General features: G+C 35.8%; 1 protein-coding gene across 2 annotated transcripts in view; it reads left to right on the forward strand.

The window, feature by feature from the left end:
• The window catches only part of STS (steroid sulfatase), a 107,239-nt gene that overhangs the window by 64,729 nt on the left and 26,593 nt on the right, over positions 1-15,917 (forward strand). Inside the window, exons 8-10 of one of the 2 annotated variants that reach the window (XM_066176787.1) lie at positions 1,626-1,763; positions 10,845-11,004; positions 13,574-13,695. In XM_066176787.1, the coding sequence (XP_066032884.1) occupies positions 1,626-1,763; positions 10,845-11,004; positions 13,574-13,695 (420 nt within the window). The remainder of the gene's footprint in view (positions 1-1,625; positions 1,764-10,844; positions 11,005-13,573; positions 13,696-15,917) is intronic. The other variant, XM_066176788.1, reaches the window with a different exon arrangement.

Below are 15,917 nucleotides of genomic sequence, written 5' to 3' on the forward strand. Positions count from 1 at the left end.
GCAAATCAAAATTAACATTTAAATTGGACCATTCTTGGATGCTTAAGTAAAAGAATAAAGATGAAATGGTTGTGAAGACAGAATTATCTTTATATGTTCTGAGATCCCTAAAGGACAGGTTCACTGTGAGGCTGATGTAAAGAATTATATTCTTAAGCTTTGGTCATTTTCCAGGACCGATAATTTTAGATTCCTAATCAGTATAAAATTCACTGAAGCAAGTTACAAAGAGCAGCTTCACTCTCATTCATACAGAAACACATTTTAAAGAATTCAGTCTAAATAGGTTTCAGTGTAATTTATATAACTGCAAGGTCCTCACGGTGCCAAAGTAGTGTGAGGAGCCCTTTGTGAAAATGAAACATGAGTCCATGGTGTCTAAGAGGTACAAAACATATCCCTGTGGATACTTCTTTTTAATGTGTGCACCTGGGTGTGTTTATTACCTTGCACATTTTGAGTTTAGTTGATGTTTTTCTGTATGATGAGATATTAAGAACTAATTATTAGGTTTGATAATGAAACCACACATACTTCAAAGGTGCTTCATACATTCTCTTACTTTTTTTGGTTTTGTGTAACTCTAACACACTGAGATATTTGCTCTGCTGCCTCTATATGTTGCTAGGCAGCAAGGCTTTACCCCCAAACTGTGAGATCTGCTCTTCATGCTGAGACTCTTTCCTCAGTGTTATTGAATATCCTCAGTGGCTTGAATCTTCTTGTTAAGGGGTTTTCTTGATTGAGAGTAACTGCTTCCAAAAGTCACTTGCTGTCTGTGGATTAGCCCTTTTCTCTGATGTGCACAAATCCTCTCATATTGTACTTCAAGAAACCCTGCAGCAGCTGAGTCATAGTCCCTATTGCTCCAAGCCCTTTGTGATTGTGCCCTACTGTGTGCTGCATGTGCCAGTTGCTGTGTACAAGAGAGTTTATGTGAAAAGTGATCTCAAAAAGGCAATAGGACAAAAATATTTATGTGTGCCAAGGCTAATGAAAAAGTAATTCAAAGTCCCCAGTGTCCAGAGGGGGCAACAAGGCTGGTGAGGGACTTGGAACACAAGCCCTGTGAGGAACAACTGAGGGAGCTGGGGTTGTTTAGCCTGGAGAAAAGGAGACTCAGAGGTGACCTTATCACCTTCTACAACTTCCTGAAAGGTGGTTGTAGTGAGGTGGGGGTTGATCTCTTTATCCGGGCAACAGCTGACAGAGGACACAGTCTTAAGCTACCCCAAGGCAAGTTTAGGTTAGGCATCAGAAAGAATTCTTCACTGAAAGAGTGATTGGGCACTGAAATTATCTGGCCAGGGAGATGGTGGAGTCACCATCCTTGGGTGTGTTTAAAAAAAGACTGGACATTGCACTCAGTGCCATGGTTTAGTTGATGAGGAAGTGTTAGGTTAGGTCATAGGTTGGACTTGATGATCTCAAAGGTCTTTTCCAACCTAGTTGATTCTATGATTCTTAATCTTGTCCTTTGTGGTGTTTTTTTTTTGTTTGGTTGGTTTTTTTTGGTTTTTTTTTTGTTGTTGTTGTTTTTGGTTTTTTTTGTTTGTTTGGGGTTTTTTTTTGTTTTGTTTTGTTTTGTTTTGTTTTGTTTTGTTTTCCTTTTCTATTTCACCTAGGTCAAATTCTGGATGTACTGGAGAAGCATAATCTGAGTGATAAAACTCTTGTATACTTTACTTCTGACCAAGGGGCTCATCTTGAAGAAATTTCCAGCACTGGAGAAGTCCATGGAGGATACAATGGCATATATAAAGGTGAATATTGTCTTATTGTTCTTGAAAAATGCAAGAAGAAAGCATCTCCTTGGGTTTGCACCAAAACTGTAATGGACAATGTGGCCAAGGTCAAAAACTAATCAAAATAAAGTAAGAATGTTTGTTTTTATTCTTTTTAATGAAATTCAATGAGTCTTCTTGTCTCTTTATGAGACATTAATTTCTTTTCATTCTTTCAATAGGTAGAGGCGGTGTAATTTGTTTTCCACTCATATTTCAGGGGTCAAGATCAAATAAATCCACCAGTTTTTGGAAAGCCATTCACCCAACTTGAAACTTTTAGTTGTATAGATAACAAAGTAAATTTTCCTTAGGTGTTTTTTGTTGTTGTTGCGGGTTTTTTTTTGTTTTGTTTTTGTTTTTTAATATAGACAGTATCATAGAACTGCAAAATCTCATAGTAGTTGAGCCTGGAAGGCGTCTCCCAAGGTCTGCAGTTCCAGACCCTGCAGAGCAGGGTCAGCTGTAGCATGTTGCTCAGGATTGTATCCAGCCACGTTATGAAAATCTCCAGTGATGGAAACTTCACGGCCTCCTTGGGCAACTTTCTCTAGTGTTCGATCATGCCCACCATAAAAAAAAACAAACCACGTTTGCATATGTTTAAATGGAGTTTTCTGTGGTTTAGTTTTTGCCTCTTGCCTGTCAGTGACCCCCCACTGAAAAGAGTCTGGCTCTGTCCTCTTTTCTCAGGTAAATCCATGTAATCCCTACAGATGCATAAGATCCTGCTAAGCATTTTTTTCTCCAGGACTTACATCTCCCTCAGCCTCTCCTCATATATTGAATGCTCCAGCTGCTTAATCATTCATCACCTGTCTTTGAACTCATTCTAGTATGCCCATGTACCTTGTACTGGGGAGTTCTGTACTTGGACCTGGTGCTCCAGGTATGTCTCACCGGTGCTGAGCAGAGAACAGGACTTGCCAGAAGCATTCTTCCTCCTGCAGCTCAGAGTGATGTTGTCCTTCTTTGCCAGAAGGGCACATTGCTGGCCTGTGTTCAGCTGGTTGCTCATTAGAACCCTCCAGCTCCTCTCTGCAGAGCTGCTTTCCAGCCAGTCACTCCCCAGCCTTTGCTTTGATAGAGTTTACTGCTGTGAAGATGCAGGGCTTGGTATTTCCTTTGCTGAACTTAATGGGGTTCCTTTTAGCCCATTTCTCCAAGTCTATCAAAGTCCCTTTGGATGGTAACACAACCTTCCACTCTTGCCAGATTTATATCACCTGCAAAACTTAAGAAAGGAAAAAATTCAGGCATATAGAGTAAGCAATAACTATACAGAGAGGTTTCAAGCAAGAGGACCCCACAGTTTTTACTCAGCAAGTATCTGTCTGAGAAATGACCCTTATATTTTAAGAGAGCTTCAAAGGAAATGCTACATGTGAAAAACAAGGGATGCCAAAGTTATGAGGTCTATCAGATGGGTCCCCTTGGGCTAACACCAGAGTGAAATGTATCTTGAACATTAGCACATAGGCCTTGGATAGTGATTTAAGTAATTAAGGAACCATATGGTTACATATCTGTAGCTGTAGGCACAGCCTGAGGTGTTTTAGAAGCTCTAAAAAATATTTGCCTTCTAGAGTGCCAGACATAAGGTGCAGGATAAATTATAAGGGAGGAAAAAATACACTTGGGAATATGTCTTCTTGAGGGACTCTGATTAAGTGGAGCCTTTTCTCTCAAGCCTTGCAAAATTTTGTATTCATACTTACAATGCAGAAAAAAATTTGAAATTGATCTTACCTGGATTAAGAAGAAAATCTCATTGATAGGTTTAGTTGGGTAGTAATGGGGCTTATTTTTAGAAAAAAGGAAAAAATTTGTGGTTAACAGTTAACACCTGTGCTGTGCTGACAAATGGGTTACAAAATAATCACAGTGTAAGAAACAAAATTATTATTTGATGAGAGACAAATAAAATAAAAAGAAATTAAAAGACCCTGGCAATTAGATGAATATGCTTTTAACATTTTTAAATACAATTAATTCTGCTTTATATTCCACTCCCTCCATATCAAAATCATTCCTTAATTTAACTGGTATATTATGCATCATTTTCCAAAGGACTTAAATAGAAATGATCAATTAATTACATAACTAGCAATTTTCATACATAGGATTTTATTCATATTAAAAGTCACATGGGATGAAAAGTGTCTGTACATCTCTGGCAGAGTTAATGAGAACCAGACCTGTGAAACCCCAAGACTCAGGCACTGATAGAGAAATGTGCCTAAAAAAGCAGAAAGACAATCTTTATGGTCTTGTGCTTATGTGTGCACACACCAGGAATTTGCTTCCTGTGGTGTGTAGTATAAAAAAAACCTGTGAGACATACACATCTTTCCTCCCTCCCTGTCTCTGCTAGTCAATCTCCACTACTTATCTTTTTGTACCTGAGTGGTGTATGAATGCAAATATGAATCAAGCCACTTAACCCTCTTGTCAGAGCTGGAGAGGCATGCTCAGCAGTAATTGGTTCTGCCCTAAAATCAAAAGCTCTCAACCAATCTCCAAAACTCTAACTCGCTAATTTCTCTTGATACCTAGCCAAATAAGCACCAATAATAAAATTTAAGAGGGGTTTGGAAAGTTAAGCTAGTGCTGCAAAGCTCAATGCAAAAAGGGGAAATTGCTGTTTGAAGATTTTATTACTCTGGATTCTAACTACAGAACCATTCATCATAAATTTGGATACCCCTTGAAATTAGAAACCAGAGCTAACATAGTGTTTAACCAATTGCTGTTGTACACAGTCTGGTTTATTTCTGCAGCATTCCTTTTCAGAAGACATTATATAGTAATACTGAAGTGATGGATCAAAATCTCCTTCCAGTGACCTTTTTCTGACAGTTGGTTATCAGGATCTGTATGGTAAATAAAATCCCTAAGAAGATCCTAATCCTGGACAGTATGACCTTGGTTTAAGATGTGAATCCTGACAATTTAGATTCTACAAAGATTCTTAACATTAATTGTATAAATTTTTATCAGATAAAGATGAATTTCCACTTTGAGTCTTTCTAAAGTCTGAGCATAGCCTCTATTGCTTGTCCATGAGAATTCAGTGCTTTCATTTACTATTTTGAAACAGGACAGTTGCAAATTTCATGGAACATCTTGAAGTTTAATAACGTTTCCTCAATGGTATAGCGCAAAGGAGGGAAAAATTTTATATCTTCCCTAGCTTAGATTTGTTTTGTATACTTTTACAGTGCCTTTTGCAGAGGCAAAAATCAGAAAATTGTCTCTTCCATCCCTCTTATGCTTTTTTACTTGTCCCTAATTTCTTTTTATTTTCCCATGTGAATTACTTCCCTTTCAAAACTGAAGTAAATATACTGAAATAGTAAGGGGCTTAACACAGTGTAACATCAAGGTACCTTACTATTATTTTGGGGTATTTTTGCAAAGGGTTACAGGCTGTTTTCTCTTTTTGTTTCCTGACTGTTAGTTAGATTTTGATTCATGACAATCCTTTGTCTCCTAACCCATGATTAATGTTCCAGTAACTTTTCCTAAAGGTCTTTGTCAAAGGTCTTCCAAAGGTTTAAATCTAGATACAGCTTCTAAAACAAAAAATAGTGGCTGTTTTAGTAAGAGTTTCTTCGCAACAACTGAAGGCCTTCTTACCTGAACTCATGAAGTACTTCTTGGATTTGTACGAGATACTATTAATATTTTAATTAAATTAAAAATGTTAACAATTTATTAATATGTTAATATTAACATTTTTATATTGAAAAAAGGAAAGTAAAAGTGTAACTGAAGTATCTTCTTAAAACTTTCTATCTAATTTTTCCAGGGTTTTGTGGGGTTTTTTTCAGATCTGTAATATTTGTCAGTTGAAAGTATAAAACATTAAGGTATTGTTTGTGTATACAGTTTCCAGGATACCTACACTGACTTCTTCTAAGGTGTTTTTCACTAGCTGCCTCATTGAAGCATGTCCATTTGATCTAGTCACCATAGTTTTCCTTTAGGAGCAGATATAAAGTTAGTTTTTCCAAATATCTTGGTTTTCTACTTTCAAATAAGATGAGTGGAATAAATAAATGAATATAATTTCCTCTATATTAACATGATGTAGACTGATTTAAAGGAAACCATTATATTCTTCTTTGGTACCCTGAGATTCTGAATCTAAATATTTTGTGGTAATTTCTGTTTTGTTTCTTAGTGAGTAATTTCTTGAAATAGCCTCAGTGAACTATTTTATATATATATATATATATATATATATATATATATATATATATATATATACACACATAATTTATAGCGGTAGACAATGAAGGCAGTAAGAACTTTTCTCAACTCTTTTTCTCACTATAATATTTCACTGGTACATATGCAGACAGTACAAGTCCTCCCTTGCTATCACTTGTTGACATGTGTCCCACTTTGTCACATACAGGATTTTCTGTTCAATCTGCTTACATCTTACTGTCTTTTGGATATGTTCATTTTGCCTGTACCTCAGGCCTGCATTAGAAACCATCTTTCTTTGTACTTAGGAAGCACTTAGCACAATACGGACACTTGGTTACTGTCATGCTGCCAGAGTGGGTCATGAGTTCTGCTGCTAATGGAAGTGGAACCAAACACTGATAAAGCCAAACTGTGTGAAAAAACATTTATGTAAAGTGCTTTGTGCCTTAGAAATAGGTATCATCATAGTTATTTGTTAATATCCATTAAAAATAATAATTAATGTTTCCTGAGCATTTAAACCCTGATTTTTTAAAAAATCTACTACAGGTCTTTGAGACCAAAACAAGAAATGAATAACCAATATTTTTAAAAAAAAAATACTACTGTAAAACAAGTTTATATACTGCAGTGTTAAGTTCATTCAGCAGGGTTTCTTGAAGCTGTTAGTAAACCTTTTCCTCCCTGTAATCCACAAAGAAATCAAGCTGACCATTACTTTGACCCCAGGAATCATGCTGTGGCATATCTAGTGATATTTGTTGGAGTTTACTTTTGACTTGAAAGAAAGCAGTAGTTGATCTTTTTTTCAAATGTACTGTATTTTTATATTCTCTCTGAAGTGATCCAGATTTTTAAATAATCAACCCATCTTGTAATTTTGTCTGAAACAAAAATTATCTTCAGAGATCACTTCATTTGATTGGAAGAATTGTTAGATGAGAAACATCCAAATGAGCCATGTATATTCTGTTCACCTGTACAAGAATAGCTCAGATTAAAAATTAACAAAAACAGTACACAAAACAATTTAAAAATCAGTAAAATAAAGAGTAAACTTTTCGTTGAAAATAAATTGTTGTTCAACCATTTTATAAAATAAGGATTAGTAACCACTCTTGATCGTTGATATTTGTGTCATAAAGTCCAGTATAAATGGGTAGAATAATTAATATCTTTGTGTTTCTCTATCATTCAAGCAAATAAATTGGGTTTGGAAGCTTTGTTTTTAGAAGAATATATGAAGAAAAGGGTAGTATGGTTATAATCCAGGTGATTTAACAAAGTTATTTAAAATAGTTTTCATTATTCATCATTCATAATGTTAATAGTGATTTACTGCAGAGTTCCCCTTTATATATCATCCTTTGTAAAAGCTCTGTTGCCAGAGTTAAGTAATAGCAGTCAATTTAAACCGGGAGGTGGGGGGTGGGGGGTGAGGGAGTGGGAAGATATATCCTTTTAGCTTAGATTTGAAATGAGGTTAAAATGGAAATTTGACATCATGTTTTGGATGACTGCAGAGAGTTATGTCTTTCTTTTTCCTGCTCCTGCAGATTTTTCAGGAAAGGTGAATATAGGCTATTGTTCAATATAACACTGAAAGGTGCAACTACTCAGAAAGCGTAGATAGCTAAGCAGGAAAATACAGCCTGGTGTGTTTTGTGCTGTTTTAAAAACCTTTTAAGAAGAATTTAAGAGAACAAAAATAACACGAAGGTAGGTTGCCTAGTGTTTCCCAGGCATACAGGCAACTAGGTTGCAGACTTTTCTATGTTTCTATGTTGTCAAGTCTGAGCAAAATACAAAACTAATGAGCCAGGTGCTTAAATACCTAGATACTTTGTTTGAAAATAATGATATTTTGTAGATATTTTATTTCATTGCATTAGTTGTTTGCTACATGTTTCAAGCAACCTTGATTTATTTTTTCTTGAAGGAAAAAAAAAATGCAAGTATCTTGTACAGAGTTTAACAGCTAGAGTTTTAAAGATGATGAATGTCCAGGGATTTGTAATCGTGTAAAGACATAAAGCACCTGCAGTCACTAAGCACAATTCCAATAAAAATGAACGCCACGTGAGCAGAGATAACAGAAAACAGTCTTCTGCAATGACCCGTAATTCCTGCCCTGATTCCCTACTATTCCCAGTCTCCAGAGATGTAAAAAAATATAAGCTCCAATTAGCCTTTTGAAAGGAAAACAGCAGTTACTTCTTCATAGACATAAGTGAGGAGAAAGCCCTGCTGTGGAATTCATTTTACTTTTTCTACCTTACAGCAGAGCATCAGTTTGTGGACTGTTCTTTTGTGCTTGGGTAATGTGCAATTTTTCTGGCCTTTTCTGCTGATTCAAGAAAATTGTACTGTGAACCTAAGAGCTGTGAAAGTGACCCAATACCTAAGTTTTAAGAATTGTATCATGTGTGAGAATCAGATTTAGCACATACTTTGAAATCTCTCTGTCTTCAGATAACACAGGAGACTAAGTATAACAAGACTTTATTTAAACATCCAGTCTAGCTAGCACTCTTACTAGGTTGAGACAGGCATAGAGAAATAAAAGGAACATCATACCAAAAGCTGCCTAAGGTATAGATCAACTCTTAGTGTTGTATGCTGTTGATACCTTTCAGCCATAAAGCTGCTGTCATGTGTACACAGAATTAGGATCTGGCTTATTAACTAAATCACCTCCTTGACGTAGCTGTTCACTAAAAGTATGTTAATTTGAAGATATCTGTAATTTTATGGCCTTGCACTTGAATTTTTATTTGGATTTAACAACTCCCACTCAAGTGAATTTTCTGTGCACTATAGCTCAGTCAGGTTATTAATCTTTCCTGCTGTGTCGCACCTAATTCCCAACAAACTTTGAAAAACTTAATCACTGTTGTACAGGGATAGACTCATCTTTTCTACAGAAGATGGACGCAGCCTATTGACATCTACACTGATCTTGACCCAAGTGCATTAACAACTTATCAGCCTACTTTTGGGTGAACACTTCCTTCTGCTGACAGGGGTTCTACGTATCACCAAATAACACTTCATGAACTTATATCTATATTTTCTTTAGAGTTGTGTTTCGAAAATAATATTTTACTAGAATGTAAACAAAAATAAGACATGAATCTCATTCTTGAGTTTTAGAATAGGTAGTTACACCCTTCATCATGAGAATGGAATTACATTTAACTCAGCAATGACAGTAAACTTTTAAGTGTTCTAGAAGACACTCAACATCCTGTTGAGATCTATCTTGACACTGTTGTCAAAAAAAAATTTAAGCAATATTGTCACTTGACATAAGGCTGAATATTAGAAAGTCTAACTTTTCTAATGTCTGACTAGATGTGTTCCTGACTATTCAATATTATGAATTCTGATAAAGCCCATGGAAAAAAAAAAAAGTAAGCAAAAATCTGATATAAGAAAGAATTATGAGCTAATGGTCTTTCAGTCACAAGAAAATAGAAAGGTAAATTTATACTAAAAAGACTTGTCTGTCTTGATGTTACTGCATACCTTTACAAACAGTGAAAATCCTGTAGAAAACCAGGTGGAATCTGAACCCCTTTGCTGAAATGGGAAAGATCATCAAGAAGTCAGTAAAATAGACAGCACGTATAACAAGCCTGGGGTCAATACCAAAGGTACTGACATCTATGAGGTGTTCTGGGTGTTTAAGATGCTGATAAAAAAGAACTGTTGAAAGACTTTGATGTGGTTTTTTGTTTGTTTGTTTTTGTTTTATTTTGGGGGTTTTTTGTTTTGGTTTGGTTTGGGGTTTGTTTGTTTTTTAAGGGAGATACAGGAAAAAAAATAGTCCTCTAGTGGTTTTGACTGAACCATGAATTGCTATTTGATTCATTTAATGGCAGAAGTCCAACCCATATATTCCTGGTTTTCTAGACATTTTTATTGTATAAAATAATCTCAATTTATTTCCAAATGTCCCTGAACAGGTTTAACCCATCCAAAACCCATCTGTTTAATGGAGGTTTCTTTTTCAAATGATATATAAATTTCAAAGGTCACCCTGAAGTGCTCTACATAGACACAACTGTGCAGGACATTGGTAATACCACTTGTGATGCCTCTTCATACAGAGTCATGTCACTTATTTATTTAGTAATGGTGAACATGCTGTCATAGAATAAACCCATTGTCCTTCTGCAAAAGGTGTTGGGAGGATTGGGCAGTAGTTGGGAGGATGGATCTTGTAGAAACAGTAAAAGACTGTAAGTCACTGTTGAATGCAATCAGTAGATAATGCATTTGATGCAACTGTGTTGGTTTAGAATGCAAAAAGTTCTTCACAGCATCCTGAAAGCTATCATCACTGAAGTGAATTTCTTTCTAACACATTGAATTGGAGAATTCAGTAACATACTTAAATTCTATACAAAGTCATTAGGCACCATTTTTAATAAAAATATCATGTACCTTCTCTGGATTTATACCTGAGACATGTAGATATAACTAATTTTTTTTTGGATTCCTGTTTTTTGGTTATAGGTTCACATATCTATGGGGCAGACTATCTCGACCAGTTCTTATGTGAAGATTCTAGTGAAGGGCTTTTTAATCTTCTATAACATTTTTGTGTGTGTGTGTAATTTCAATGCATTTTATAAGCTCTGTCTAATACATATTCATAAATTTATAGTGAGAAAGTACTAAAGAAGGTAGAAAATCTAGAAAATTAAGAATAGGATAAATATTTTTGATAGGAAGGTTCTAACTAGACAGAATGTTTAATATTGGAAATTGAATCTTATGGGGTGGCATTATCTTAGAAGAAATTGATTTCTCAGCAAACGAAACTCATTTTTTCAGGTGGAAAATCAACAAACTGGGAAGGCGGTATTCGTGTGCCAGGTCTTCTCCGTTGGCCTGGAGTGGTACATGCTGGTGCCTCTATTGATGAGCCAACAAGCAACATGGATATATTCCCTACCATAGTTAAACTTGCAGATGCACAGTTACCCTCTGACAGGTATGCTCTGTAGTCATCTCTGCTTTAGAGAAAGTGTCATGAGTGTTTTATACATTCCGGTGATGTCTATTAAGATAGAGGTGAGAATGTAAATAAGGAACTAGGTTTTGCATTTGCAATATGATGTTGTCTCTTTTCATATTGACATACTGATAATGTTTTACAGAAATATTGTATGTAGATAAGCTTAACTCACAGAAAAAGCACCAAACACCGAAAAAAACCCCCAGAATATCATCAGAGCAATATACTGTCAAACTTTGAATTACTTACTAAAAGCAAAAATGAATGTATCAAAAAAGGTTCTGTTCTGATGAGTGAATTTGTTGGAAAAAGAAACTTTAAGTGTAAATTACTTCAAACTTCATGAGCTTGGCCTTGACCTGCTTAATATCACAAAACACATCAAAATGCCAGCTAGGCTTTTCGCACAGTTTTGTTTAGGATTTTTTGTTTTGTTTGGGTTTTCTCTTCTCTGTACCCAGTTGGTCAAAATAATGCCATACAGAGTTTTGCAGCCTCATAAGAAAAGCCACTGGACTTCCACAATTCATAAGATGCTTTCCTGATGCTGCTACATCCCCAGGCTTTATCCTGTTTGAGAGATACACAGTCTCAGTGGCAAGGTGCCTCTGCCTAAATGCTGTTGCTATCCAAATCAAGTGGAGAAACCTGTTGATATGCATATGCTTTGAACACAATTATGACTCACAAATCACTTCTGAGCACAAAGCATCAAGAATCCACATGGGAAAGCCCGGTGGTGAGCAGAGTCACTCTGCTAATTATTGTTCATTGAGTGTTTGAAGGAAATGGCAGGGCAGGAGAAGTCTAAGACATGAAAAATTAGTCAGGTTGGTCCTGAGAGATGCTCTAGAGACAGTAATTCTGTAGAACCTCAGAAGTTCTGATTGTTCTTTATGTGGTAGTTTTTATGCATTTTGTTTTCATATTGCTTAAGGGAATACTAAGTACTGATGTTTTCTTTGATCTCCTTTATAGAAATTCAAATATACTCGTGTAACTTCCACTTGTAGGTTGTTCCACTGTGCTTCTTCTGTGTTAGACTGATGCCATAAATACTGCTTCATCTTAGATCATGGACTAGCTTGAAGTATTTTTGTTCCAGCAGCTGGGTTCTTATAGCTCCACTGAATTCTTCATGAGAAATAAGAAAAAATAATATAATTAATATTCTGTCACTGTGAGGGAGTCGGTTAAAAAGGAACAGAAGACATGCTCCTAGTTAAAAAAGAGAAATTAGTAATAGGGAAGAAAAGTCTTGAATATTACTCTGAAATCAGCAGCTGCAGTAATGCTTGAGTACTGGAGACGTTTTTCTGGAGATGCCTTTTCCCCCATCAACAGGCTCTAAAACAGAAAGTGTTCAATAGACATGCATTGGTTAATGAGCAAGCTTGCAAGACAAGAGTCTGTTGCTTGGGCAAGAAAACGTGAAAAACTGAAAGTGGGAAAGACTGTTTCAACAGACCCCCACAGACAGGGATTCACTCAGATGGAAGTTATCAGACAAGATAATTTCAGAATTCCAGGAAGTTTTCCTGCCCATCCTTTGAGAAAAGTGCTACTCTGAATGGCTTTTTTGCATACAGTTGCTGACAAGAATTTAATCATCACACATAACTTATAAAAAGTAAACTTAGTACCTGTCTTGTAGTAGTTACACTAATGTGAAAAATATTTTATGGAATGGTATTGAAATGATCATGTATGTAAAGATACTGAAAATCAACATAGACCTTTTAAAACTACTTATAAGTTTCAAAAATTTTATGAGATGTTCCTCAAAATGCTTGACAAAGAGGTACTTGCTGATCTATATATCAGCAAAAAGTAATTTCTTATAAAACTTATGGAAAAATTTGTAATTCATACCAGGTCAAAAATGCAGACTGTGGTTTCTCCCCTACCAGCTAATGTCAGCAATTCAAAGGTTTAATTTAGGGAAACAGTTAAAAGTATTGCTTATTTTATAACTCAATTTTTATGTAAATGGACTGATTCCTTCAAAGCATGGTCAAATTGTCCAGCAGCATTTAGAGAATTTATATATATTTATGTGTATGTGTGTGTTTGTACTTTATAAATGCATATTTAAGCAGTTAATTTTCAAATCTGAAATTACCGTTCCGTCTTAAATTCTGGCATACATAATATGCTGGACAGAGATATTACCACTGCTTCTGAGGATACTAGAACAGAACAATGTATTTTCTCTCTTTGGCCAGACTACTCCCAAATACTCAAACAGGTATTTGTGAAGGACTGTTTTGAAGCAATTTATTCTCTTATATCTGTTCACTTTCTCAGAAGTGGGGGGAAAAAAAAAAAAAGGGTTGAGGGAAATATTCATAATGGCAAAATGTAAAATTGTGTAAAATTGTTTCCTTAGGGAAGAGCTGCTGAAGGTTTTTCTCAAAATTGACCAGTTGGAGGTGGTCGTTCACATTTGGGTTTTTTTAAGCAGCCAATGAGCAGAGTTATAATATCTTCTCAGCAAAGTGAAGTTTGAATTATTTTTCTGATTTTGAAATGATTTTTAACTCAGGATTATTGATGGACATGATCTGCTACCTTTACTTCAAGGAAAAGTTACTCAATCTGAGCATGAATTTCTCTTCCATTACTGCAATGCATATTTAAATGCAGTGCGCTGGCATCCAGGAAACAGTAAGTAAACTTGCCTGTTCACATTTTAAATATTTAATATAATTTTTATTGCAGCTTGAAAATAATCAGGAGGAAGCCTTGGGCTATAGTAAAAAAAGTTGTTTAAAATATCTAACCTTTTTACTTCTTTTTCACTTTTGTCTTTGCTGTTACATTCCTATTCACCATTTCACTGTTTGACATTATTTAGTTGTTATGTATTAATGTTAAACATGAATGCAATACTGAGATCTATAGTATCTGAAAATGCCCTTTTTTAAACCCTCATGAGAGAGAGGCTGTGCAACAGAATGAAGCAGACAATGTTGACTCTTACATTGTTGAAAAAATGCACAGGTAATAGGATGGTTTGCTGAATAACAGCACAAGTATGATGCCAGCCTGGCCATTTTTATTTTTCAGATAGCAAAACATAGAAGAATCACTGAGTCAAAGTCTTGACTATCCAAGAAATGAATATAATCTTGTAGAGTCTCTTTTCATGCTTTTTATGAATGACATAATTCTACTTTGTAGGCCAAGGGAAAAAGCATTTATCACTGATTTGCTCTTTTTTAACTTACATCTCACTGTTTCTGGTAGCACCTTCTACATTAACCAAAGCATATTTCCCTTTCTATAAAAATCTCTGTGCTGAATAAAGTTAAACACAGATTTGTCCCATCTCAGTTGACATTGGAAGTGATGACTTGTGTTACAGATACAAAATAATGATCCAAAACAAGCTTTGGCTTAGAATTTTTTTTATTTAAGTGTTTTGGGAAGGACTTGTTTAGTAGTTACTATGATAACTTAAAGTATTTGGAAACTCTGTCTTCTTGGTCATCTGTAGGGTGACTCTCTACCTTTCTTGGACTTCAAGCTAGGAAAAGGGAAAATATTACATATAATATTTATTTGGCATTACTGTGCATTTGATAAATGTCTTGCATTCGATAAATATTCATAAGGAAGAGCCAAGCAATCAATCTAGAACCATTTTGTATCTGGTGTTGGATGAAGTTATTCTGCATCATAATAAGAAAAGTGGGCAGAGAAACTTTTTCTCAAATATACACCTTTGCAAGATGATGTAACCCTGAGGAAAGAGTCATCTTTGTTATTCACTGAAAGGGAATGTGATGGGAAATGAATGTGAGCAACCATGGGGGAGTAGTCTACTGTATTTACTCAATGAGCAACAGCAATGTAGAATGTGATTCTTCCTTTCTACAAGGCATTCAAATTATAAAGCCCACTCAGAACCTGGCAATAGCATTTTCATAACAGTGGGATGGCTTTTGTACAGAAGGTTTTTGTGGTTTAATTCCAGACAGCAACAAAGCCTGACAGAGCTACTCTGTGGCTCTTTCTGGCATGGGGAAGAGAACTGGAAGGATAGAAGTGAGGAGATTCATTAGTTGAGATAAAGACAGTTTAATAGATAAAGCAAAGGCCATATGTGTCAGTCAAGCAAAACAATGTTATTTCCTATTAACAGGCAGGTGTTCAGCCATCTCCAGGAAAGCTGGCCTCCATTACACATAGCGGTGACTTGGGAAAATGAATGTCATCACTGAATATCACCCCTTCCTTCTTATTTCTGCAGGTCTCTGTGCTGAACATGATGTCATTTGGTCTAGGATATGCTCTGGGCCAGTTGGGGTCAGCTGTACCAGCAGTGCTCCCACTGTGGACCCCCAGCTCCTTGTGCACCCCCAGCCTGCTCACTGGTGGCATGGGGGGAGAGGCAGAAGAGCCTTGTCTGCTCAGTAGTAAATAAAACATCCCTGTTATCAGCACTGTTTTCAGCACAAATGTGAAACACAGCCCCAAAGTAGCTACTGTGAAGAAAATTGGTTCTATTCCAGATAAAAAAGCACAACAGGTTTTTGATATTCTGCCTTGTCAATTTACATTGTAGTGAGAATAGACAATAGCCAGGTATTCCTCTCTGTTGTCTTATGTACCAGTCTTCTGTGAGGGCTTCACACCATATTCAGCACTTCTGCACTTCTCTGGTAATAGGCCTTAACCCAATTGTCTAACTAGGAGTGCTCATTCATTCATTAAACATGTAATTCCTATTAATTTCAAAGATGCACTTTTTGAAGATCAAAGCAACAACAGCTTAGAAGAGAAAACTTACAACTGTTAAGGAAAATGTGATGGGTGTATTTATTGATTAAAGTGCAAGGTAATGGTACATATATTGTGTATATGCACTTATTAATGCATATATC

This window comes from Chamaea fasciata, unplaced genomic scaffold (assembly GCF_029207755.1).
Source record: "Chamaea fasciata isolate MVZ Bird 193981 ecotype frontalis unplaced genomic scaffold, bChaFas1.0.hap1 SCAF_2, whole genome shotgun sequence".
In the NCBI taxonomy this organism is placed as follows: Eukaryota; Metazoa; Chordata; class Aves; order Passeriformes; family Sylviidae; genus Chamaea; species Chamaea fasciata.